This window comes from Macaca mulatta, chromosome 7, assembly GCF_049350105.2.
Source record: "Macaca mulatta isolate MMU2019108-1 chromosome 7, T2T-MMU8v2.0, whole genome shotgun sequence".
NCBI lineage: Eukaryota > Metazoa > Chordata > Mammalia > Primates > Cercopithecidae > Macaca > Macaca mulatta.
The window spans coordinates 74805446-74832495 of record NC_133412.1 but is presented as its reverse complement, the minus strand read 5'-3'; the positions used below and the strand labels follow the sequence as shown (position 1 = coordinate 74832495).

Genomic DNA, 27050 nt, shown 5'->3' with positions numbered 1-27050 from the left:
TCTCCTGGTTTCTTTTATAAAATGAAGGTCATATAGAAGGTTCATTAGATAGAGAAGGTAAAAGCTGTTATAAACTATAAAGCACTTAGCAGAGCTCCTGGCATATTCTAAATACTCACTATTATTAGCTGGACCTGGAAACGCAAAGCCTGCTTTAAATATGAAGCCCATCTCAGAGGGGGAAAAAGTTCCCTGGATAACAGCTATGGTGTTGACACAACAGTGCCTGACTCCGGCAAAATGCCTATTACATCTAAAATTGATCAACTAAAATGTCAGCCCATCTACCTCAACTCTTGACCAATTCCAAGGAAAAGGATTCTACACAGCATTCTATTTTGGCTTAAAAAGTTGTCAGGCTGAGAGCTTTGATCAAAGCTTGATGCTAGCCAATTTACTTACTTGCCTGACATTAAGTCTAGTTTAAATTCTTCTAGACTCCTTGAATTAAATCTGGAATATAGCTTACCAATCTAAGTAGACAGGCCAATTAAAGTAACAATTTCAGAGAAATGATTCTTAATCAAGAGTAGGTGGGGCTGGGTGTGGTGGCTAACGCCTGTAATCCCAGCACTTTGGGAGGCCGAGGTGGGTGGATCACCTGAGGTCAGGAGTTCAAGATCACCCTGGCCAACATGGTGAACCCCTATCTCTACTAAAAATACAAAAATTAGCTGGGTATGGTGGTGAGCACCTGAATCCCAGCTACTTGGGAGGCTAAGACAGGAGAACTGCTTTAACTCAGGAAGCGGAGGTTGCAATGAGTGGAGATTGCTCCACTGCACTCCAGCCTAGGCAACAGAGCGAGACTCGGTCTCAAAAAAAAAAAAAAAAGAAAAAGAATAGGTGGAACTTGGGCACAGTGGCGCACACCTGTAATCCTCACACTTTGGGAGGCCTAGTGGGTCCTGAGGTCAGGAGTTTGAGACCAGCCTGGCCAACATGGTGAAACCCTGTCTCTACTAAAAATACCAAAAAATTAGCTGGGCATGGTGGCACGTGCCTGTAGTCCCAGCTTCTTGGGAGGCTGAGGCAGGAGGATCACTTGAACCCAGGAGATGGAGGTTGCAGTGAGCCAAGATTGCTCCACTGCACTCCAGCCTGGGCGACAAGAGTGAAACTCCGTGTCAAAAAAAAGAAAGAGTAGGTGGAATTTCAGAAATGCCTAAGATTGGTAGAACAAGGATAGGATATATAGCTTGAAAGTCATATTCAATATAATAATAATTGTATATGGGAAAGAAGTTATTATTGTTTCTATAATACAAACTTAAGAGAAAGCAAGATCAAATACTCTTGGCTGATGAGGATAAGAGGTTGAATATTATAGACTGGCGTGGTGGGAGAGTGTTTCTCAGAATGAAGAGGAAGTATGAGATTTTTGTTTCCCAAAAGAGGCCATGAGTTTTAAGATTAAGGAACGCTGTTCTACAGGAAAGTTGAAGATTCCTGGTTTAAATGGGTAGTTGGTCTTTTGTGAAGTAGCTTTTCTGCAGATGTTGCCAAACTATACCTACACTGAGGAACATTCTCTGAAATAGCTCTATCATTAGGCTAGAGGAGTTTTTTTTTTTTTTTTTTTTTTTTTTGAGATGGAGTCTCGCTCTGTCACCCGGGCTGGAGTGCAGTGGCCGGATCTCAGCTCACTGCAAGCTCCACCTCCCGGGTTTATGCCATTCTCCTGCCTCAGCCTCCCGAATAGCTGGGACTACAGGCGCCCGCCACCTCGCCAGGCTAGTTTTTTGTATTTTTTTAGTAGAGACGGGGTTTCACCGTGTTAGCCAGGATGGTCTCGATCTCCTGACCTCGTGATCCGCCCGCCTCGGCCTCCCAGAGTGCTGGGATTACAGGCTTGAGCCACCGCGCCCGGCCGGCTAGAGGAGTTTTTGTAAAAAAAAAAAGTCATGCAGCATGCTTAAGAAGAGAAATTTCTTGGTTTTCAGATACCATTATAAGTTTTTTCTTTTAATTTCATTTTATACCCATTCCATAAAGCACATAAATAACTAGTTTCTTCTTTGCATTAGCTGCTAAGGACTGAGAGTCAAAGCTATGGATCTATTCCAGTAGACAACAGAATCTTTTGATATGTCCTGTAGCTACTAACCTCACCTCTGATTTCTTTCTTTCTTTTCTTTTTTTTTTTTTGAGACAGACTCTTGCTCTGTCGTCCACACTGGAGTGCAATGGCGCGATTTTGGCTCACTGCAACTTCAGCCTCTCAGGTTCAAGAGATTCTCCTGCCTCAGCCTCCCAAGTAGCAGGCATTACAAGTGACAGCTACCACACCTGGCTAATTTTTGTATTTTTAGTAGAAACGGGGTTTCACTATGTTGGCCAGGATGGTCTTGAACTCCTGACCTCAAGTGTTCTGCCCGCCTCAACCTCCCAAAGTGCTGGAATTACAGGCATGGGCCACTGTGCCTGGCCTCCTCACCTCTGATTTCATCCTTTTCTTCTCCCACATTTCTCTCAACCCTGAATTCTTCAATTTTCTACTTCACCACATAGTACTGGAGGTATCTTTATGGAACAAGACAGTATAAATAAGTTTAAAATATGCAAAGCACTGCAGTAGGGACTAGTGGATATCAAAGGATGAATCAGAGGCTGACTGTCTCAATGCCCTCCAGGAGTTGGCCCTCTGGTGGGGGAGAGAGATACACATAAGGCAAACCACTCTGAGGCCAATGTTCAAGAGGAGCACGAACAAAGTACAGGACAGTGCGGAGCAGGAAGCATGACACGGACTCAGAAGCTCCATCCGGAGTAAGAAACACCCCTTTCTGGAGCTCCCTGAGCATCTCTCTATCATCGCACTTATTTTTATTTATTTACTTATTTTTTTGTGATTGCTGGAAGAATATCATTATACTTAAGATCCTATGTGGAAAAACCTGTTTATGTCCATTGCCCCTGTTAAGGTACTGAGCATGAGGGACATGGTCTTATCCATCATCTTTGTATCCCCAGGGCCTAGCCCCAAATCTGGCACAGAGTAGATGCTCAATAAATGTCTGTTAAATGAATGAGAAAGCTTTTAGTAGGTACGGAAGTGACCAGGCACTCCAGGCAGAGTGACCAGCATAAAAAAGACAGAATGTCTGTACCATAAGACCAATGTCCAGGATGCAAAAATGTGAGGTCTGGTAAGAGTGCAGCTGGAAAAATCCTTAGGGCATAGAATGACACATGGAAGGCAACATCTTCACCATTTTCTGGTAAGCCCTGCACATTGTAGTTTTGATAATGCTTTTAGGTTACACAGCATTCTTTCTACATTCAGAGAGGTTTTATTTGCTAATTGAATGACAATAACTATGGTGGCTTTACAGTCACCATAGTTGTATGTGAAGGGTCATATTTGCTATTTTACTTCTGAAAGCCTATCTGGTATTACTTACTGTTCTAGCAGGAGACAATAGTGGTGAAGATATACCTGGCCATAAAATAACCTGAACAGGCCATCCTGACTGAAAGAGCTGCTTGATGAAGGTAGACATCCATTTACCTAGCTAGAACCAGCTGGGTCATCTCTGAAGTTTAACAGTGGCAAATGTCATAAGAAGAGGCCCGCCCCTCAGATTCTGAAATCAGCCTCCCCATGTTCTGAGAGGTTAGCTGGACTTGGTAAAAGACTTACGCAAATACCAAGAAATGCACTCAGGATAACAGAGACTTTCTCTGTTCCAAGCCCTGGGTCTCTAAGAAGGAAGCCTGTGATTCCTTAAGAAAAATAACAAATGACAATACTTCTGCCATCAAGAAAGAAGACACGAGAAGAGCCTAAGCCTAAGGACACATACAAAAAAGAAAGAAGCAGGATTAACAGTTAAAAATCTGGGAAGGGTACATGCTGTTTAAATGGAACCGTGGACAGAGAAAGTTTTCAGATTCAAATTTGGCAAGACCAAGAAAATGTACTTACTAAATAACAGGAAAGTACAGATCACTTTAATGATTCATATGCTTTGCCTCCAAATAATAGCTCAGCAACAATGCTAACTGAAGCTACTGCCTCTGGCTACAATGCATGATTATACTGAACACTTAATATATGCTGTTTCAGGCTACTGAGGAAAGACAGTACAGCGTCTATGAAATGCTCCTGTCCTGGAGGAGCTCACAATCTGCCAAGGACCTCGAGGTCATATCCACAAACTTAAACAAAGAGTGTAAGGGTGCAAATGCTGAGTGACAGCAGAACTTGTGAAGATGGTAAGACTCAGATAAACAGAAATAAGATGACATAATACAACTGGAAACACTCAGAAAAGGAGGAAAAAAATAATACTTTTAGACAACTGGTTGTGAATGAGAAAAGTGTTTTTTTTTGAGATGGAGTCTTAACTGTGTCACCCAGCACGCAGGGTGGAGTGCAGTGGTGCAATCTCAGCTCACTGCAACCTCTGCCTTCCAGGTTCAAACAGTTCTCCTGCCTCTGCCTCCCAAGTAGCTGGGATTACAGGCACACGCCATCAGAGCTGGCTAATTTTTGTATTTTCAGTAGAGACATGTTGGCCAGGCTGGTCTCAAACTCCTGACCTCAAGTGATCCGCCCGCCTCGGCCTCCCAAAGTGCTGGGATTACAGTTGTAACCCACCACGCCCAGCCCAAGTGAGGAAAGCATTAATGTCTTCCTTCCAATAAGTGTATGAGGAGGAGGGACTGGATAGATGAAGACATAAGTACAAGGATGTTTGCACTCATAAGGATGCTTACTGTTGGCAGAATTCAAAGTTTGAATTCAATGTAGGGAAAAGGTAGTATGAACACACAATTTATGGTCCACACAAGAAGCACTTCTGAAAGTAGAAGGCAGGCTAAAACTAATTATTAATAACAGGTGGTAATTATCCAAAATAGGCACAGACTGGCACACGGCAGGGGGACCAGTACACAAGCAACAGGGAGCCACTGAATAAGTATTTCTGGATTTAGGTGATGGCGATGAGAATGGAATGATGGGGTAAATGGAGGACTTAGTACATGGCTAGATATGGTAGGGAAATGACAAATCTAGGTGAATATTCCTTCACATAAAACATGAAATTTGGAGGGGAAGTTTTCAGGAACTTGAGTTTAAAGATGGGACAATCAAGTGGAAGTGTCCAGAGGAAAACAGAGACATGGAACTAGAGCTGAGGACAGACATTGGAAATAATATAAAGAGATTGGTTAGCCGGAGGTATAAGAGCAGACAAGTAACAGCCAAAGAGATAATCCCATTATCAATTTCTCATTTAAAGTTTGATAGTTTTCATACTCCTCTTCAATTCCTTTCACTCACAATGGTTGAGCCCTCCCAATTCTCCACTTGCCCTGCCAAATCTCAAAGAGCTTATCACGCCACTCAGCAAAGAAAACCTCTCTGGCATTTCTCACATTTGCAAAGAGCTTTTAGGATATATTTGCTAATAAAATCTCCCATTTTAAGTCTTATGTTTAGCACTAGACAAGATAAAAACTGGGAATTTAATATCCCTCCCCACACGTAATCTTTTTATTTTTGGCTAATGGAGTGACTCAAATATTATTAAATGATTTGATTACCTTTTTAGAGAAATTTAGTTGTTGCTTGCATCCAGCAAAGGAGGAAAAATAATACTTACATAAAACTGGTTGTGAAAATATGCAAGGGAAAAAAGTATTAATGTTTTCCTCCCAGTACATTTATGAGGAAAAATCTGGAGTAGATGAAGATACAAGTACACGGATTTTTTTTTTTTTTTTTGAGACGGAGTCTCGCTGTGTCTCCCAGGCTGGAGTGCAGTGGCGCGATCTCGGCTCACTGCAAGCTCCGCCTCCCGGGTTCACGCCATTCTCCCGCCTCAGCCTCCCAAGTAGCTGGGACTACAGGCGCCCGCCACCATGCTCGGCTAGTTTTTTGTATTTTTAGTAGAGATGGGGTTTCACCATGTTAGCCAGGATAGTCTCGATCTCCTGACCTCGTGATCCACCCGCCTCGGCCTCCCAAAGTGCTGGGATTACAGGCTTGAGCCACCGCGCCCGGCCTACACGGATGTTTACACTCAGGCAAGCTAGGATCACAGAGAACCCTAAGATCCCAACCTTGGCCAGCAAAGCACACTGCTTCTCCCCTACAGTAGTCCTAGAAAGGCTGGTACAAAAACCAGTGTACTGATTAGGCTGAGCAGTGAACTGCATCTTCCACAGGTGATAAGGGGGGAAAAATGGAATAAATGGCAATTTTCTGCCATTCCACACAGGGAATGTTCAGCTTCTGGTTCATGAGAAAATACAAGTACTATACAAGCCTCACAGACAGGTTCAAAAAAGCATTTGTTATAGCAGTGATTTGCCAAGTTTCATATTCTGTTGAGAATATTAAGAGCCCATATCCAAAGTTGGAAGCCTAAAGCCTGATTAATGGGTTTAGGAAGGTACTATTCTCCACAGGGGAGGGCTTCAGAAGAGTAATCGTCCCTGTTCTCACGCCATTAGCATTACCGCATAGACTGATTTCCACTGCAGTTGAACAAATAATAGAAACTGTTCAAGTGGCCTAACACAGATAACTCACTTTAAGACTTCACATTAATACAACAAGAGAACAGATAGAATTAAGAGTATTTGGTGCTCAAAAGATATTTACTCCATCCTGGCTAACACGGTGAAACCCCGTCTCTACTAAGAAATACAAAAAATAGCCGGGCGAGGTGGCAGCGCCGGTAGTCCCAGCTACTCGGGAGGCTGAGGCCGGAGAATGGCGTGAACCCAGGAGGCGGAGCTTGCAGTGAGCTGAGATCCGGCCACTGCACTCCAGCCTGGGCTACAGAGCGAGACTCCGTCTCAAAAAAAAAAAAAAAAAAAAAAAAAGATATTTACTCTATACTCCCTATTTCCCTCACTGCCTTGATATTAAAAGAAAACATACAATTGGGTTGTGCACTCACTACTTTAAACTGCCTGCTTTAAGTCTGCATTAGAGAAATGCAAAGTCAGGCACTTGAGAGAACAGCTTCAGACAAATGAGAGTTTAAAGACACCAAGCAGAATGCTTGTCCTCCAGCCCTTTCCTCTGCCTCTAGATGCTAACACACACTTGCCATGGTGTAGAAAGGGCTGAGAATACCTCAAGTGTAGAAAGGGTTATGACTTTTTATAACCAAGTGAGATTTTCTGAACCTCTCAGCAACACTAACTGGGTTTATACACATCTGAGTCATGGGAAGAATCAATTTTATGACTAAGAGATTTTCTATGAATGTCAGTGGCTACTTTTGCTTCACACACACACACACACACACACACACACACACACACGCAAAACAGAAAAAAAAAAAAAAACCAGTTGTTAGTATCAGAGCAACCTTCTTAGCTGAAGGACTGTTCACACTAAGCCTTTATATCCCCCAAGGGGTACTAAGAACCAGCCAAGGAAGGCAAATTTCAGAAGCTTTCCCAACAAACACAATTCAGGGATAAGGGGTTCAATGTGCAAAGTCTTTTATTTAAAATTTTAAAAGTTAAGACTTACGACCACCTCAGTATATGCCATTCCTATTAGAAGGAGGTATGACGGTTTCAAACTCATGCAGAGCTGCATTTTCATTTACAAGTCTCTGTAGGCACTTTAGAAGTGAAGCTTGGCTTCAAAATACAAACACTGGGGGCTTTGGCTCAACCTTTTAATATAAAAAATTCACTGATGTACAAAAATGTGAAAGTGTGACAATGACAATTATGAAATCCTGTGACTGAAAGTCCCCTCAAGTGCACTCTGTGGTACACATGCGCCCGCCCACACAAACTCTGGCGTGGAAACATAAACTAATGCAAACCAGTGCTACCAAGAAGCACCAACACGTGTGTTCTCCATTCCACCAATCACAGACCAGTATCTACTCCAAACATCCAGTAACGAAAAGTATGGCATCTTCCCAGGAACAGCAAGGCAGGTTTCTTACTCACGATGAACCAGCACGAATAAACCCAGCAAAAAGAGCACTGCATACTAGAAAATAAACACAGAACCACACGTCAGAGAAGCATTGAAAAGTTCAAGGGTTCTTAGAGTTAATTAATAAACTGGTCTTCGTGAATATATTACTAAACTACCCAATTATTCTTTCATCTTTTAGCTGTAATCCATTTAAAAGTTTCCAATACTAAGCAAAAGATCACATTTCTTTAAATAATTTTCTTTTTTTTTTTTTTTTTGAGACAGAGTCTCACTTTGTCACCCAGGCTGGAGTGCAGCAGCAACCTCCACCTGCCATATTCAAGCAATTCTCATGCCTCAGCCTCCCCAGGAGCTGGGATTACAGGCATGTACCACCACACCTGGCTAATTTTTTTGTATTTTTAGTAAAGACAGGGTTTTGCCATATTGACCAGGCTGTTCTTGAACTCCTGACCTCAAGTGATCCGCCTGCTTCAGCCTCCCAAAGTGCTGGGATTACAGGTGTGAGCCACTGCGCCCAGGCTAATACTTTTTTTTTTTTTTTTAATAGACACGGGGTTTCACTATGTTGCCCAGGCTGGTCATGAACTCCTGGGCTCAAGCGATCCACTCACCTTGGCCTCCCAGAATGCTGGGATTACAGGCGTGAGCCACTGCACCTGGCCCAAAAGATTACATTTTTAATAAAACAAATAATACAGGCCCTTACCTTAAATTTAGGATAGTCATTCATGAGGATTGTCACAATTCCAATATAAGGAACAAATCTAAAACAAACAAAAAACTGATTATCACAGAATTTCCGATGTAAAGCAGCTGTTGTCATTCACTGAATATTATCAATATCTTCTACAGAATACTAATTTTCAATTCACAAAGTTCATTTCTATATACTGCCCTATTTGATCCTTTCAAAAGCCCAAGTGATAGTAAAGTTAAGAATATCACCATTTTAGAGATGAGGAAACAGATGATCATGCCCAAGGTACATGGCTTGTGTGTGGCAGAACCAGCACCAGATAGATCCAAGGTCTTAGATTTCCAGGTGGTGACTCTAATGCTACATGTTGATATAGTGCTAGGGGCTAGGTTTATCATCATAACCTTCAAGAAGCTGTCAATCTAGCTAGGGAGACAAAGCAAGCACAGCCAGAATATTACAAAGTACTTCATGTTAAGTGGCCAAAAAGTGAGTGTAAGAGCTCATTATAGTACTTAGGATTTCACCACCTTCTCATTTGTTAACCACCTGTAATCTGTGTTTGGTCCTATTAATCTTGAAACTTTTCTAGAACAGTTTTCATCACCATATGTAGCAAACCAGTCTCAACCCCCATATTCCTTTCCATCATGGCACCATTTGACTTTCATGACCACAAATATGCTCTGGAAATTCCTCCTTCTTGGTTTCTTAATGTACCACAAATTTGTTTCTTTACCTACCTCTTTGGTTGCTACACCTTCTTTTCACTAGCTCTTTCTAATTCCTCATGCCCCTAAAGTTTTTCTCCTCAACTAAGCAAAACCACCTGTTACATGATCTTACAACACCTGATACATTTCCTTTGAGGTCTTTATAACAATTATACTTTTATTAAATAATTAGTTGTACGACAGATTCTATACATGTCTGTCCCCCCTGCTAAACTAGAAGCTCTATAAGGGCAACAATGATGCCTATCTTGTTCCCCCTGTACCCTCAAGGCCAACATAGTACCTTATACATAGGAGATATCCAGTATATCCTGCCTGATTGAATGTCTGAATGTCCGGGCCTCCTCTTTTTGCTCTCTCTTGGGGAAATCCTATTTTCTCCCAGGGCTTAAATTCCTCTCCATGCAAAAGACTACTTTGACATAAGAATTCAGGGCAGAAAGAGAAAATTAGCAGGGTACTATCGATGTGAGTGGAAGAGGTGGTTAGCAAATGTAAAACTTTCTTCTTTATCCTCCTCTTCTATTGCTGGACTCCAGAGCGGACTGGCAATATTGTACTAAGCTAGAGCCTGTCATAGGGAGGCTGAGCTGAAGTGGAGGCTGACCTTTGCACACTTTAAAATTGCCCAGATACTTTTATTCAGGGTACCTACCTACAATCTTTGCACCATGCCAAACACAGCACAAACAGAAATTACCTCCCACATAATATCTACACCATCAAAGCCTTAGGCAAACTTGAACACACATTTTGTTTCGGACACATTTAACTTCCCTTTAAGAACTCCCCTCACTTCTGTCTCTTGTCCTCACCCCTCCCTGCTCCTCTCCCTTCTGGCAGGATCACTGAGACCTATCTCTCCTGCCCCAACCCCAAACTCCCACTAGTGTTTCTTAAAGCCTAGACCTCCTCTGTCACAAACGCTTGATGGCTTGTTAAAAATGCAGATTCTTGGCTGGGCACAGTGGCTCATGCCTGTAATCCCAAAACTTTGGGAGGCTGAGGCAGGTAGATCACGAGGTCAGGAGATCAAGACCATCCTGGTCAACATGGTGAAACCCTGTCTCTACTAAAAATATAAAAATTAGCTGGGCATGGTGGTGCATGCCTGTAATCCTAGCTACTCAGGAGGCTGTGGCAGCAGAATCGCTTGAACCCTGGAGGTGGAGGTTGCACTGCGCCATGATTGCGCCACTGCACGCCAGCCTGGCGACAGAGCGACATTGTCTCAAAAAAAAAAAAAAACCAAAAAAAAAAAACAAAAAAAAAACACAGATTCTTATATCTTTCCCAGATCGACTAAGTCAGGGAATTTCTGAAAGGTGGGGCCCAAATGATGCTCCTGCACATCAAAATTCAAGAAGCACAATTTTAGTGTGAGATGCACATATAGGTGTGTGATGGCAAATAATATCCCTTCTTAGGGTTCATGCTTTCATCTCAACCCCTGGGATCTCCAAGAGCTGAAAAGTAACAGTTGTTAAAGAACGGCATGGCTAAGCTCTAAGAGGATGGATAGAGGTTTTCTATATTTTTTATATATTATATATATACATATATAATATATATAATTTTTCCTTTTTAGTGCAGTAACTGTTATTTCTTTTGTCCCATTTTTAACACTTCCATAAAAGAAATAGCTTTCAGTGAAAGTAAATCACCTAATTTAAGAACATAAAGGCAAATGCCTCACAGTAAAGTACAGATTAAGAGCTATAAAAGCATCTGTGATTTCTACCAAGACATTAAGCTGCCAATTCTGATCTGATGATCAATAAGCAGCCATTCTCATACACAGAGACTCTGTTACCTCCATGCAATGATATCTATGCCCAAAGAACCACATCCTTGGCTCCCAGCAACCACATAGGCTGCTTGTGAATGATCCATGTAATTTTTTTTTTTAATTTTTATTTTTTTGAGACATGGTCTTACTTACCACGCTAGAATGCAGTGGTGTGATCATAGCTCACTACAGCCTTGAACTCCTGGGCTCAAGCAATCCTCCCACCTGAGTCTCCCAAGTAGCTGGGACTACAAGTGCACACTACCATGCCTAGCTAATTTTTAAAATTTTTTGTAGAGACAGCATCTCACTACATTGCTCAGGCTGGTCTCAAACTCCTGGGCTCAAGCGGTTCTCCCATCTTGGCCTGTTAAAGTGCTGAGATTACAAGAATGAACCACCACACACAACCTGAAACTTTTTTTTTAAGGTTGGCTTTTCTTTGCCCACTATCAGTGAAATGAAAGTAACTTGGTCTTTAGGAGTAATATAAGCAAGATCTAAGGATGCCAGAACATGATGAGGCCGTCCAAAGTCAAACGACAGGTTTAATTGTCTGTGCCACTGTTACCCTCCATGGACAGAGATAAGCAGAGTTGATAATCAAGTGCACAGTGCTGCTATCATCAGTCATCTTAAATTCAAACCATTTGCAGGCTTTTGCCTATTCTGCTCAGATAAACTTATGTGCTAAAGCAGAGTTGCTAATAAGCAGGAGGTTTAAAATAAGTAAAATAAATGCCATCCACGAAGCCAACTCCAACACCAGCCTGTGCCAAGTTAATATCTAGAAGGCAAAATGCATTTCATATAGTTAAATACATTTCCCTGGGAATTCTTGGGATCACAGGTACTGCTGAGGAAGCAGCCTCAGAAGAAAGCACTGTCTCCTGATGCTCATAGAGATCATTAGACAAAAGGCCAAACAAACAGTAAAGAAAAGATGCCACAAAAATTAAGAAGAGACCCCAGCACAATTCTGTCAAATATCAAAAGGGGTCTATATCTGGGAAGTCTAGAATCCAGCAGCCAACTAAATGAGAGAGTAAGAGAATATGCAATGACCAGAAAAGGATCATCTTGTTTCTAGAATGACTTGTTTCAAGTAAGAAGTATTCAAAAAGTCTTATCCATAAAACTGATTTCAGTTAACAGAGAGCTCAATTACTCTACTCCTTCCTTATATTTTTTTAATTCTTCTTTCCATTGTCAACATTTCTGTTCCCCGATCCTCTGCCAATCTTTCACCCTTTTCTCCCGCTGCTTTCTGCTCCTTGTTGACTAATGGATGCTCTTGAATTTTTCAACTTCCTGAGTTTAGAAAGAAATCACCCTATTAATACTTAATTGGTTCAGTATTAGTTTCATTTTCTAAAATTGTTTTTACTATGTGCTACAACATGAATAAGCCTTAAAAACATTATGCTACATGAAAAGAAGCTGGACACAAAAGACTACATATTATATGATTCTGCTTATATAAAAAGTCCAGAATAGGCAAATGCACAAAGACAGGAAGCAGATTAGTGGCTGTCAGGGGCTACAGGAAGTAGAGGATGGGGAGTGACTGCTAATGAGTACAAAGTTTTATTTTTGGGGTGACAGAAATGTTCTGGAATTCGATACTGGTGATGGCTGCACAATCTTGTGAATATACTGAAACCCACTGAATTGTAGTCTTTAAGATGGTGAATTTTATATTCTAATATACGTGAATTATATCTCAATAAAAAATTTTTAAAATTATTTTAATTTAGAGCCTTAGGACTCAACATAAAATTTTTTTAGCGTGCAGCTGTTAAAAAAACAAGAGAGAGACCAGCCTGGCCAACATGGTGAAACCCCATCTCTACTAAAAATACAAAAAATTAGCTGAGCATGGTGGCACATACCTGTAATCCCAGCTAATCGGGAAGCTGAGGCAGGAGAATTGTTTGAACCTAGGAGGTGGAGGTTGCAGTGAGCTGAGATCACACTGTTACACTCCAGCCTGGGCAACAAGAGTGAAACTCTGTCTCAAAAAGCAAACAAACAAACAAAAAAACAAAAAAAAAAATTTTTTTTAATGCATAAAGGAGGTGGGGTGCAGTGGCTCACACCTGTAATCCCAGCACTTTGAGAGGTCAAGGCGGGCAGATCACTTGAGGTCAGGAGTTCGAGACCGCCTGGCTAACATGGTGAAACTAAAAATACAAAAAATTAGCTGTTTCTACTAAAAATACAAAAAATTAGCTGGGCGTGGCGGCACACACCTGTAATCCCAGCTACTCGGGAGGCTGAGGCAGGATAATCCCTTGAACCTGGGAGGCAGAGGGTGCAGTGAGCCAAGATTACGCCATCACACTCCAGCCTGGGCAACAAGAGCAAAACTCAGTCTGAAAAAAAAAAAGCATAAAGGAGGCCAGGCACAGTGGCTCACACCTGTAACCCCAGGACTTTGGGAGGCCAAGGGACAGCTTGAGCCCAGGAGTTCAAGACCAACTTGGGCAACACAAGGAGAACCAATCTCTACAAAAATTTAAAAAATTAGCCAGGTGTGATGGCATGCACCTGTGATCCTAGCTACTGAGAAGGCTGAGGTGGGAGGATTGCTTGGGCCTGGGAGGTAGAGGTTGCAGTGAGCCACGATTGTGCCACTGCATTCCAGCCTGGGTGTTAAGAGTGAGACGCTGTCTCAAGAAAAAAAAAGCATGAAGACATATGTGCTACAGTAACAGACTTGCCTGTGGAAAAGCTCTATTCTCAAGATTTGGGTACAGCCTGACTTTGAAATACCAGTTTAGTGTTTTATAAACACAATTGCCACAAAAGAAAGTGTTACGTTCCATTACCTGTCAAGCTCAGTAGAGGTACAATCAATGGAAAATAAATTTATATAGTTAAGATTCTGTGCTCCTGCTGTTCAGGTCTTTTTTTTTTTTTTTTTCTACAGAAACTTCCTTAATGCAGAGAGTACCAGACTATTACATTTTTTAAGTAAAAGCTACAAAATGGTCTATATTTTCAATGTTGGGATTTAAAAAATAGCATTAAATAGCGTGGAATTTTTCTCTTGACGGAGTCCCGCTCTGTCACCCAGGCTGGAGTGCAGTGGCGCGATCTTGGCTCACTGTAAGCTCCGCCTCCTGGGTTCACGCCATTCTCCTGCCTTAGCCTCCAGAGTCACTGGGACTACAGGTGCCAGCCACCATGCCTGGCTAATTTTTTTTGTATTTTTAGTAGAGACAGGATTTCATCGTGTTAGCCAGGATGGTCTCGATCTCCCGACCTAGTGATTCGCCTGCCTCAGCCTCCCAAAGTGCTGGGATTACAGGCATGAGCCACTGTGCCCGGCCAGAATTTTTTTAAAAATTGTCCAGAAGACAAGTTACTTGAGTGAAAGCATATCTCCCCTAACCTTTCGTAGGATGGTACATCTTTTACCCAACCAATGGGCCAGAGTGAGTAGACAGAGCTGTAATGAACACTTAAGAATCGAGACCCAGGCTCGGTGTGGTGGCTCACGCCTATGGTCCCAGCACTTTAGGAGACTAAGGCAGGCAGGTCACTTGAAGCCAGGGGTTCCAGACCAGCCTGGCCAACAAGGCGAAAACCCATCTCTACTAAAAATATAAAAAATTAGCCAGGAGTTGCGGCATGCACCTGTAATCCCAGCTACTTGGGTGGCTGAGACATGAGAATCATTTGAACCTGACAGGCGGAGGTTGCAGTGAGCTGAAGATTGCTCCACTGCACTCCAGCCTGGGCAACAGAGCAAGACTTTCCAGCCTGGGCAAAAGAGCAAGACTCTGCCTCAAAAAAAAGAAGAAAAAAAAAGAAGACTCAGATAAAGGAACACTCAGTTGTACTGGCAGGAGCATAAATGAAACAGGCTTGGCAAAATTTGTCAAAAGCCTTAACATATGAGTATGCTTCACCCAGTAATTTCACTTCTAGGAATTTATTCTGAAGAATGGTTGGGCAGAAATGCTGAGATACACGTAACAAGGATGTTTATCATAACATTGTTCACAATAAAAAAGCTGGAAATAATCAGAATACCTAACAACAGGAGACTGACTGAATAAAATCTATCTACATATCCATAGGATACAGTATATGGCCTTTCCATACAGTGGAATAGCATACAGCTTTGAAAATGATGATATGATGGTAAATACATTGATTTGTAAATATGTAGTGATTTTTTGGGTAAAAAAGGGTTATAAGACAGTGTGACCACTCTCCTTTCATACACAAAATGCATTTATATTTGTATAAATATGTACATACTAGGGCTGGGTGCCACAATTCATGCCTGTAATCTCAGCACTTTGAGAGGCCAAGATAGGCGGATCACTTGAAGTTGGGAGTTTGAGACAGTCTGGCCAACAAATCGAGACCCCGTCTCTACTAAAAATATAAAAAATTAGCTGGGCGTGGTGGCACACACCTGTAATCCCAGCTACTTGGGAGGCTGGGGCACGAGAATCTTTTAAACCCAGGAGGCAGAGGTTGCAGTGAGCTGAGACCATGCCACCCACACTCTAGCCTGGGTGACAGAGCAAGACTCTGGTCTCAAAAAAAAAAAAAAAAAAAAGGCAAAAAAAAAGTACATATTAATATTTTTATCTCTACACATAAAGGCTAATACAATGCAAACCAAAAAGTTAATAAATATTTATGGAGATCAAGAAAAAGGAGATAAGAAGTGACTTTGCTTTTTGATTATTGATATTTCCTTTATGTTTCTACATGAATCTGTGCATTTATAATCTGAGGAAAAACAAAAAGACTCAAAGAGATTGGTGAGTTTAAATAACCACGTTAGCAGCATCTTGGGAACTGAGGAAGATGGGGACTAGTATTTCTCAGAAGCACTGATGACTTAATTTGGATTATAAAAGTATTTTTAGCTCCATCAAAGGAAAAGTTCTTTAAAGTGGGGACATATTAAAAAAACAACAACAGCTCTGCAGCAGGCAAAGCACAATGATACCTGTTCTGATCTGATCTCTTTGGCCCCAAACTGAGCATCTCTCATGCTGTAACTGAGGAAGCTTTCACTTAGCAACTCATACTTCCTTCTCTGTGGGAACTGCGTTTCTCAGGCCTGTTTACTGGTGTAATAACTCTATATCCATACAGTCTGTTCTAGGTCAAAAGGAGCAGAGGTTCTGACAGTGGCAAAAGTGCCATGTGGCATCTAACCAGTGAGAATTAGCAACCATCCATTTCAGAAATGTTATGCTAGTAATTTTTGTATGATGGTTAAGGTGGACTATGCAGCCAGCCACTTAGGATCATCAGTGTAATCTTAGATACATAACCTAACTCATTTACATTTCCTCATCTGTAGAATGGGAATATTAGGGTTGTTCTGAGGTTAAAATGTGGTAATACTTGTAAAGCACTTAGAATGAGTCTCTGGTACACAATAAGCCCTAATAAACGTGAGTTATTGTTAATACTATTAATAACATTAAGGGAGCAACAATGCCATACTTCCTTAATACCAACAACTTACAATTCCTGTCCTCCACTGAACTGTTCTCCTGATAAAATCTGAAACAAACAGGCTTAATATAACTTTTTAATTTCATTTGACCTCATCAATTTCAAGACTAGAAATATTATGGATTAAATTAACATGATAAAACTAATTTGGATGAACACTTTGAGTTGTTGACTTAGTACTTCTTAAGAAATATATGTTTGTGGTGAAACCCCATCTCTACTAAAAAATACAAAAATTAGCCAGGCATGGTGGCGGGTGCCTGTAATCCCAGCTACTCGGGAGGCTGAGGCAGGAGAATCGCTTGAACCCAGCAGGTAGAGGTTGCAGTGAGCTGAGATCGCGCCATTGCACTCCAGCCTGGGTGACAGAACAAGACTCAAAAAATAAGAAAAAAAAAATCTCAAAAAATAAGAAAAAAAAAAAATGTATGTTTCATGAGGCAGGATTAATAGTGCTCTAGACCCCCAGAGCCTAGCATAGTATGGACATAAGAGCACATGGAAGGTGCCCAATATTTCTTGAGTGAACCAAATAAGTAAACACATTTTTAAAAATTATCACATCCAATTCACCATCTCATCACTAGTATTCTATTCTTTTATTGCACCCCAGTTCCTCACCTCTGGAGTAGTATACCTGAAATTTTAGACACTTTTTAAGAAGCAAAATTTTCAAAGGACACAAGGGTGATTTGGTGGAACCAGAACCAAATCTCCATATTCAACTGTGTATGATCAAATAATATGATTGAGAGGGCCACACTTCAAGTGATATAAAAAGTTTGAGATGCTCCCCTCTATACTTACCCCCTGGCTCTCCCCACAACATCTTTTTTCTCTAGCCAATGTTGTCCTTGTTTATAGAGGCCTCGGTCATCAACCGCATTATTATCTCCTTTGGTCAAAAACTTGATATGCCCATTTTGCCTTAAAAGAGTAGAGGAAACCCAAGTCATCAAATACCTTCATGGCATTTAAAGCACAAAATCTGTTCTTGTTAACCAAAAATGTTTGTGGCATTGGGCTATCTTATCACCATTCTAGTGCTGAAATAATGATTTATGGAGCTATAAGAATGTTAATAGCTGTGTTGTTTATAAACGACTAAAAGCAAACTAAAGATCCAATATTAAGGAGGTCAAATATTATGTAAGCATTAAAATAATAGTATAGAAGAATATTTAATGACAAGATTGCACAAATGTTATTAAGTGAAGAATACAAAACAGCATGTTCAGTACAATCTCATTTTTATATTAAAATATATACATATTACCAATTTTCTGGAAACACAAAGAGCAAAGGAACACAATAAACTATCTCACAGGATATAATTGGCAAGATACAGACTATGGGAAGCTACAGAATAACCCAGTTTCTCCAACTAATGACTTGCAAGGAACAAAGAAAGTTCGGGAAGTGACCTACAGATTAAACAACAGACAGCCAGGCTCAGTGGCTCACGCCTGTAATCCTAGCACTTTGGGAGGCTGAGGCGGGTGGATCACCTGAGGTCAGGAGTTCAAGACCAGCCTGGCCAACATGGTGAAAACCCTGTCTCTACTAAAAATACAAAAATTAGCTGGGCGTGGTGGTGGGCGCCTGTAGTCCCAGTTACTCAGGAGGCTGAAGCAGGAGAATAGCTTGACCCGGGAGGCGGAGGTTGCAGTGAGCTAAGATCACGCCACTGCACTCAAGCCTGGGCAACAGAGCGAGACTCCATGCCAAACAAAAAAACAAAAAAAACAAGAGACTATAAAGCCACATCAACTAATTGCAGCTGAGGACTTTATCTGGATCCAGAAAGTTATGACACAATTGGGGATTTGAACAAATATCAAAAACTTGATGATACTAAAGAATTGTTTGGCCAGGTGCAGTGGCTCTCTCCTATAATCCTAGCACTCTGAGAGGCCAAGGTGGGTGGATCACTCGAGCCCAGGAATTCAAGACCAAACTGGGCAACATGGCAAAGCAAAAAATACAAAAAAGTTAGCCGAGCATGATGGTGTGCACTTGTGGTCCCAGCTGAAGTGAGAGGATCACCTGAGCCTGGGGAGGCTGAGGCTGCAGTGAGCTGTGATCACATCACTGCACTCTAGCCTTGGAGACAGAGTGAGACACTGTCTCAAATAACAAATAATAATAACACAGGAGGGGAAAGAGGTGGGAGTAGAGAAGGAGCAGAATTTACTATATATTAATCATCACTGGGACAGTGATGATAGATACATGGGGGTTCCTTATACTCTTCTGTGCATGTCAGAAACTCCCCAAATTCAGAAAATAAAAGCAAAAAAAAAAAGGTATTAGACAAGATCTAAAATAATACAGACCAATGTATAAACAGATCAGTGGATCAACAGTGGCTATCTATGGCTTTCTTTAGATTAGCTTTATCTTCTTTTTTCTCCAACAAACATGAGTTACTTTTATATTAGGAAAAAATGTTAGCTTTAAAAGAAGAAATACTTCAATTCTTCAGATATGCCACGGTTTACAGGAACAGTATTTTGTTTTTTTGTTTTGTTTTGTTTTGAGACAGAGTCTCACACTATTGCCCAGGCTGGAGTACAATGGTGTGATCTCGGCTCACTGCAACCTCCGCCTCCTGGGTTCAAGCGATTCTCCTGCCTCAGCCTCCCAAGTAGCCAGGATTACAGGTGCCCGCCACCACACCCAGCTAATTTTTTGTATTTTTCGTAGAGACAGAGTTTCACCATGTTGGCCAGGCTGGTCCCAAACTCCTGACCTCGTGATCTGCCCACTTCGGCCTCCCAAAGTGCTGGGATTACTGGCATGAACCACTATGCCTGGCCAGGAATAGCATTTGCTTGATCAGAAAATTATTAGTTTAATTCTACTAAAGAACCATGAAGTTTCTAGTAATTTTAAAATTTAATTGAAAGCAAAGTATATTTTACAGTTGATAAAGCCTAGCTGAAAATTAATTCAAGTGCATTTGGATTGACCACTGCAGTAGAAAGAAGAAAATTAGCTTCAGGTTTCTATGGGCTAATATCCACTTAGATTCTAAGTCAGAAACTGGCTCACTAGATGTTAAATCTGCAGAGGAAACTAATTTGGGAGGTGTTGCAAACACCAAAGATGGTTAAGTGCAAACAGTCACATTAAAAATAAGATTCCAGTTAGAAAAAATGCAAATATAGAGAGAAAAATAATCTGTAGCTGACAATTCAGTAAGTGAATAAAGGAAAAATTCTGAAGGGTAAAAGAGGACAGGTGCTAGGAGGGGCTCACTGCAAGAGTGAAAGTCAGGAGCAGCAGGAAGGAAAAGTGAATTCAACCCAGAAAACAATACCAACTCCACACATGCAGAAAAGGCAAATCAGATATGAGGAGATAAAACCCAGGAAATGGGGAACTCCCCAGAAAAAGGAAAGGGTGCTAGAGAGATCTGGACTACTCCCAAAGACTTGATTTGCTGGCAAAACAAACAAACAAATATATTAACACACCCAATTTCCCCTTCTGGGATGTAATCAGGAGACACCACTATAGCTTTTTTTAAAAAGCACAGATATCCTTCATCTACTTAGTGGTGACACAAATATTCTCTGGTGGCAACCAGCTCTTATTAGACTTATTTTTTATTTTTTTGAGATGGAGTTTCACTCTTGTCACCCAGGCTGGAATGCAACGATGCAATCTTGGGCTCACTGCAACCTCCGCCTCCCGAGCAGTGGGGATTAAAGGTGTGCACCACCACACCCAGTTAATTTTTATATTATTAGTAGAGACAGGGTTTCACCATGTTGGTCAGGCTGGTCTGGAACTCCTGACCTCAGGTGATCTGCCCTCCTCGGCCTCCCAAAGTGCTGGGATTACAGGTGTGACCCACTGCACCTGATCTTACTAGACATATTAAGTCCTACTCCAGCATTTCACAAGTCATAGGCTCAAAATACTGAGTGAAGGTATATTTACATAGGATTTTCCCTTGCTGGAACAAGGACCAAATATTTAATATTATCTACTTCTAGGGAGATCAAAGAGTTTAGAATTTAATTCACCCATCACAATACTGTGAAATTAGGAAGAAGGAAATACCACTTTATAGATGAGAAAAAATAAGACCCCAAAAGCTAAATGGGTACAGAATAATGTATCCATCTGCATGGGAAAAGCAAAGCTAAGGATTAAGTCACCCAATGGTAAAATTTATCTTTCCAAATACGTAATCACATGCCAGTGTTCAATATCATCCAATTATAATATTTCCTGATATGGTTTGGCTGTGTCCCTACCCAAATCTCATCTTGAACTGGAGTTCCCATAATTACCATGTGTCATGGGAGGGACCCAGTGGGAGGTAATTGAGTCATGGGGGCAGGTCTTTCCCAAGCTGTTCTCGTGATAGTGAATAAGTTTCATGAGATCTGGTGGTTTTATAAATGGGAGTTCCCCTGCACATGCTATCTTGCCTGCCGACACGTAGACATGCCTTTGCTGCTTCTTTGCCTTCTGATTTTGAGGCCTCCCCAGCCATGTGGAACTGTGAGTCCATTAAACCTCTTTCCTTTATAAATTACCCAGTGTCAGGTATGTCTTTATTAGCAGCATGAGAACAGACTAATACACCTCCTATAGGATGAACTTACTAACTACATACATTTTGAATATTATTTGTCCCCATATTTAAGAGCAACATTAATACTATTAAACCAAATGGGGCTGGGTGTGGTGGCTCACGCCTGTAATCCCAGCACTTTGGGAGGCATAGGTGGGTGAATCATTTGAGGTCAGGAGTTCAAGACCAGTCTGGCCAGCATGGTGAAACCCTGCCTCAACTAAAAATACAAAAATTAGCTGGGCATGGTGGCAGGCGCCTGTAGTCCCAGCTACTCAGGAGGCTGAGGCAGGAGAATTGCTTGAACCCAGGAGGCAGATGTTGCAGTGAACCAAAATCGCACCATGTGCTCCAGCCTGGGTGAAAGAGCGAGACTCTGTCTCAAAAAAAAAAAAAAAACACAAATGGTAACTCTGACCAGATATTTCAGTCTCCCCAAAAGAAAAAAGAAAATTGAAATTTTCTGAATATTAATATCTACACAGGCCTGCAAGTTGAAGGTATCTCAAGAGTCTGAAATAAATCACCAAAAACCCCAGATTATAAGTACCATATTTAAAATCATCAGAATTCTTACACAATTATTTTAAAAATTTAAGGATTTTCCAATTAAAAATTATCTGTCTATGAATCTGCCCAGAAACAGTTTTAAACTGAAGTCTATGACTCATTCAATTTCTTTTTCTTTTTTCTTTTTTTGAGATAGAGTCTCACTCTGTTGCCCAGGATAGAATAAAGTGGCATGATCTCAGCTCACTGCAGCCTCAACCTCCTGGGCTCAAGTGATCCTCCTACCTCAGCCTCCTGAGCAGCTGGGACTACAAGTGCACACCACCGTGCCTGACTAATTTTTTTTTTTTGTATTTATAGAAACAGGGTTTCACCATCTGGTCTAGATGCCCAGGCTGGTCTAGTGCTCCTGTGCTCAAGCACTCCACCCGCCTCAGCCTCCCAAAGGGCTGGGATTACAGGCATGAGTCACCACGCCCAGGCAAACTCACTCAATTTCAAATAATCATAAATAAAAATGGAGAAATTTTCCTCCAGCTTAAATAAGGCCTGAGCTCAGTTTGATTCTCTCTGATATATTTAGTGGAAAGTTGGTTCAGCTTTGTTCATAACAGGCATTGCTGAGAATGAACAACACAAATCCACTTTGAGAATCTGGAAAACACTATCTGCACTGAATAAGCCTCTATAATTCCAAAATAAATTTCTTTTTTTTTTCTTTTTTTGAGATGGAGTCTCACTCTGTCACTCAGGTTAGAATGCAGTGGCGTGATCTCAACTCACTGCAACCTTAGCCTTCCAGGTTCAAGTGATTCTCCCGCCTCAGCCTCCTGAGTAGCTGGGATTACAGGTACCCACCACCACACCTGGCTAATTTTTGTACTTTTAGTAGAGATGGGTTTCACCATTTTGGCCAGGCAGGTCTTGAACTCCTGACCTCAGGTGATCTGCCCGCCTCAGCCTCCCAAAGTGCTGGGATTACAGGCACAAGCCACCGCTCCTGGCCCCAAAAAAATGTCTAAAAATTTAAGTTATTCCTTCTCAGTCAATAATATAATGTCACTTTAAATTATAGTATTTTCACATATATACTGACATCGGATTTTATTTAAAAAAAAAAAAGCTGTCACATCTTTATTTCACCAATGAAGAAAGAACTCTTCTAAACTAGAATGTTTACAGGAATTTCAAAAACCAATGGTTGACAGTTCCTTCTTCTTTAAGCAGAGGAAAAACAACAATTTTATAGGGTGGTAAAAATAAGATAGTTTTTACAGAGAGCTTTTGCATATTCAAGAACTAAAATCCACCAGGTGCAGTGGCTCATGCCTGTAATCCCAGCACTTTGGGAGGCCAAGGCAGGTGGATCACTTGAGGCCAGGGGTTCGAGACCAGCCTGGCCAACATGGTGAAACCCTGTCTCTACTAAAAATACAAAAATGAGCTGGGCATGGTGGCACATGCCTGTAATCCCAGCTACTCAGGAGGCTGAGGCACGAGAATCGCTTGAGCCCAGGAGGCGGAGGTTGCAGTGAGCCGAGATAGCACCATTGCATTCCAGCCTGGGTAACAGAGGGAAACTGTCTCAAAAAAAAAAAAAAAAAAAAAGAACCTAAATCATGCCTACTCTTTCACTTCTCGTCTGTGTGTCATCCAGAATGCCTCCCTTTTCTTTCATTTCTTTGTTTTCTTTTATGAGACAGGGTGGAGTGCAGTGGCACAAACACGACTTACTGCAGCCTCAAACTCCTGGACTCACACAATTCTCCCACCTCAGTCCTCCAATTAACTGGGACTACAGGCACATGCCACTACGCCCAGCTATTTATTTATTTATTTATTTATTTATTTATTGAGACAGACTCTGGCTAATTTTTATATTTTAGTAGAGACAGGGTTTCACCATGTTAGCCAGGCTGATTTCAAACTCCTCACCTCAGGTGATCCACCCACCTCGGCCTCCCAAAGTGCGGGGATTACAGGCGTGAGCTACCGTGCCTGGCCTTTTTTGTTTTGTTTTGTTTTATCAGAGAAGGAATCTTACCATGTTGCCCAGGCTGATCTCAAACTCCTGGGCTCAAGCCATTCTCTCACCTTGGCCTCCCAAAGTACTGGGATTGTAGGCATGAGTCACTGTGCCCAACCAGAAGATTATATTTAGGATCTATCTTTATGTCATAGTTTTTTGGAATTATATACAGAGTCACTGACAGGTTGGGAAGTAAAAGGGAACCAGGAAAAACCTTCAGGGAAAAATATGAACCAATAAATAATTATTTACAGTTTTCAAAATGTTCACTAAACTTTCAAATGGACTGGAAGAGGGCCTAGAGGTTCCTCACTCTTTCATAGTCTTTAGGCTATCAAAACTAAATACCACAAACACTTAAACAAAAGCAGTTAGAAACAAAGATGATATACTTTGCACATACTTTTCATGAATCTTCAAGACTCGGTGAACTATAGGAATCTCTCTTCCTTCTATCCTAAAAACAACAATTTCTCCCACTCGTATGGGATCTTCAACTCGATTTGTTAGAAATAGAAGATCTCCTCTATGAAATGCAGGTTCCATGCTGCCACTAGGAGGGAAAGAAGAATATAATAGCAAAAAGAAAGTATGAGATTAAACGTACTTTCCAAATTAGATATTCAACAAAATAAAAAATATCACTTCTGGAGTATACTCAATACTTTAACAACTATATCAACAGAAATGTGTATTGTTCTCAAAATATGGTTTCCTCAGACTAATAAGTTACGACAAAGGATTTTTAGTTATTAACCTTCACTGACTAGTTCCATTTCAAGTATTACTATTCAAAGAAGCTTAAATCTTGAAAAGGTCAGTGTTACTAATTCCTTAACCTTTTAAAATTTCAAATGACAAACAGAATATAAAAGAATGAACTTTAAAACAATGCCCTTATTCTCACTTCATCTGAAAACACTAAACATATTCAAATATGCAAATTAGAACTGGATCATCTTCCTCTGCCATTTATAAAGATAACAGCCAAGATGACCTTACAGGTTCAACTCATTTAGAAGGAAAAATGGCTCATCAAGTCAAAGAACTGTCAGCCACAGAGATAATGCTTGTGTTATCAATTTACTTATTTTAAAAAGAGAAAAAAAAAAAAACAAGGAATAAGCAGAGATTTTTGCCTAAGAATTTCAGAAGCCAAGAAAAGATTCAATTCTATGGTAATAAGTAAGACTAACTTCTACAGAGTATCTTCTTACCTCTTACCTCTTCCATCCTACACCAAGTCCTAAAAAGGTCCTAAGATATTTGCACTAATTTATGAACTCCTTTTTATCTAACAAGAAGTAGCCCATCAGTATTTTTCAGAAACTCAAGCTCCGGTTTTCTATAACAACAGCTTAAGTAACAATAGAAAGACAAGAAATAAAGTTCAATGCGGGAATAAGTACAAACTCCAAACACTTTTGTTTAAAGACTCTCATCCCTCTATGTAAAGGGATATAGCAATGGGTCTCAAACTTTGCTGCACATTGGAATGACCTGAGGAACTTTTAAAAAATCTCGGCCAGGTGCAGGGGCTCACACCTGTAATTTCAGCACTTCGGGAGGTCGAGGTGGGCAGGTCACCTGAGGTCAGGAGTTCGAGACCAGCCTGGCCAACACAGTGAAACCCAGTCTCAACTAAAAATACAAAAATTAGCTGAGTATGGTGGCGCACACCTGTAATCCCAGCTACTCAGGAGGCTGACGCAGGAGAATCACTTAAACCCAGGAGGCGGAGGTTGCAGTGGGCTGAGATTGTGCCATTGTACTCCAGCCTAAGCAATAGAGTGAGACTCTTTTTCAAAATAAAAAAAAAAAAGAAAAAAGAAAGAAGGAGAAGGAGGAGGAGGAAGAAGAAGAAGAAAGAAGGGAGGAGAAGGGAGAAGGAGAAGAGAGAAGGAGGAGGAGGAGAAGAAGGAGAAGGAGAAGAAGAAGAAGAAGGAGAAGGAGAAGGAAAAGAAGAAGAAGGAGAAGGAGAAGGAGGAGAAGAAGGAGGAGAAGGAGGAGAAGAAGGAGGAGAAGAAGGAGAAGGAGAAACTGGGGGCCAGGCACCATGGTTCAAGCCTATCATCCCAGCACTTGGGAGGTTGAGGTGGGAGGATCACTTGAGATCAGGAGTTCAAGACTCGGTCTCTATAAAAAATAAAAATTAGCCAGGTTTGATGGCACACTCCAGTCTGGGCGATGGAGGGAGGCCCTGTGTTAAATGTTCTTATCACAAAAAAATAGAAAGGGGGGAAACTTTTGAAAGTGATGAATATATTCACTTCCATGATTGTGGTAATGGTTTCACAGGAATATACTTACCTGCAAATTAATCAAGGTGTATACATTAAATATGTACAGCTTTTTGTATGTCAATCATCTCTCAATAATTTGGTTAAAAAAGAGTAATCTAAGTACTATTACTTAGAGTCTAGATAATGTTAATGTACTATTACTTCAATTCTAGATAATATTAATAATTCAATTTATTTTAAATCTGCCCATTATCTCCAGAAAGGATTTGGGCTTACAAAATTAAGCCCAAAATCTGACAAAACTATAATGTTTCTTTTCTTTTCTTTTTTTTTTTGAGACGGAGTTTCGCTCGTCACCCAGGCTGGAGTGCAATGGAGCGTTCTCTGCTCACTGCAACCTCCGCCTCCTAGGTTCAAGCGATTCTCCTGCCTCAGCCTCCTGAGTAGCTGGGACTACAGGCGCCTGCCACCACACCCGGCTAATTTTTGTATTTTTAGTAGAGACGGGGTTTCAACATGCTGGCCTAGAACTCCTGGTCTTGAACTCCTGGCCTCAAGTGATCTGTCTGCCTCAGCCTCCCAAAGTGCTGGGATTACAGGCATGGGCCACCACACCCAGCCTGTAATGTTTCAATTAAACAACCAAGTGGTAATTCTCTAAAAACGAGTTACTAAATTGGGTTTTAAAATCACTAAGAGTGGCTGGCCATGGTGACTCATGCTTATAATCCCAGCATGTTGGGAGGCCAAGGTGGGAGGATTGCTTGAACCGAGGAGATCAAGACCAGATTGGGCAACACAGTGAGATCCTATTTGATATAGTTTGGCTGTGTCCCCACCCAAAACTCATCTTGAATTCCCACGTGTTGTGGGAGGGACCTGGTAGGAGGTAATTGAATCATGGGGCGGGTTTTTCATGTGCTGTTCTGGTGATAGTGAATAAGTCTCATGAGATCTGATGGTTTTAAAAAGGGGAGTTCCACTGCAAAAGCTCTCTTCTCTTGTCTGCTGCCATGTGAGACGTGCCTTTC

The 27050-nt window shown here is 41.2% G+C and overlaps 1 protein-coding gene and 1 long non-coding RNA gene across 9 annotated transcripts in view; one reads left to right on the top strand and one right to left on the bottom strand.

Moving 5' to 3' along the window:
- Positions 1-699: 699 nt before the first annotated feature.
- Positions 700-2481, top strand: LOC144330072 (uncharacterized). Its single transcript, XR_013395934.1, has 2 exons — positions 700-901; positions 1835-2481. It is a non-coding gene; the product is annotated as an uncharacterized LOC144330072 (long non-coding RNA).
- A 357-nt stretch (positions 2482-2838) lies between these two features.
- The window catches only part of SEC11A (SEC11 homolog A, signal peptidase complex subunit), a 49497-nt gene continuing 25285 nt past the window's right edge, over positions 2839-27050 (bottom strand). The window contains exons 3-7 of one of the 8 annotated variants that reach the window (XM_015142912.3): positions 24180-24329; positions 17454-17573; positions 16657-16694; positions 8637-8694; positions 7454-7978 (exon numbers count right to left, since the gene is read on the bottom strand). In XM_015142912.3, the coding sequence (XP_014998398.1) occupies positions 8669-8694; positions 16657-16694; positions 17454-17573; positions 24180-24329 (334 nt within the window). In that variant the 3' untranslated portion in view covers positions 7454-7978; positions 8637-8668. 8 annotated transcript variants of the gene reach the window in all.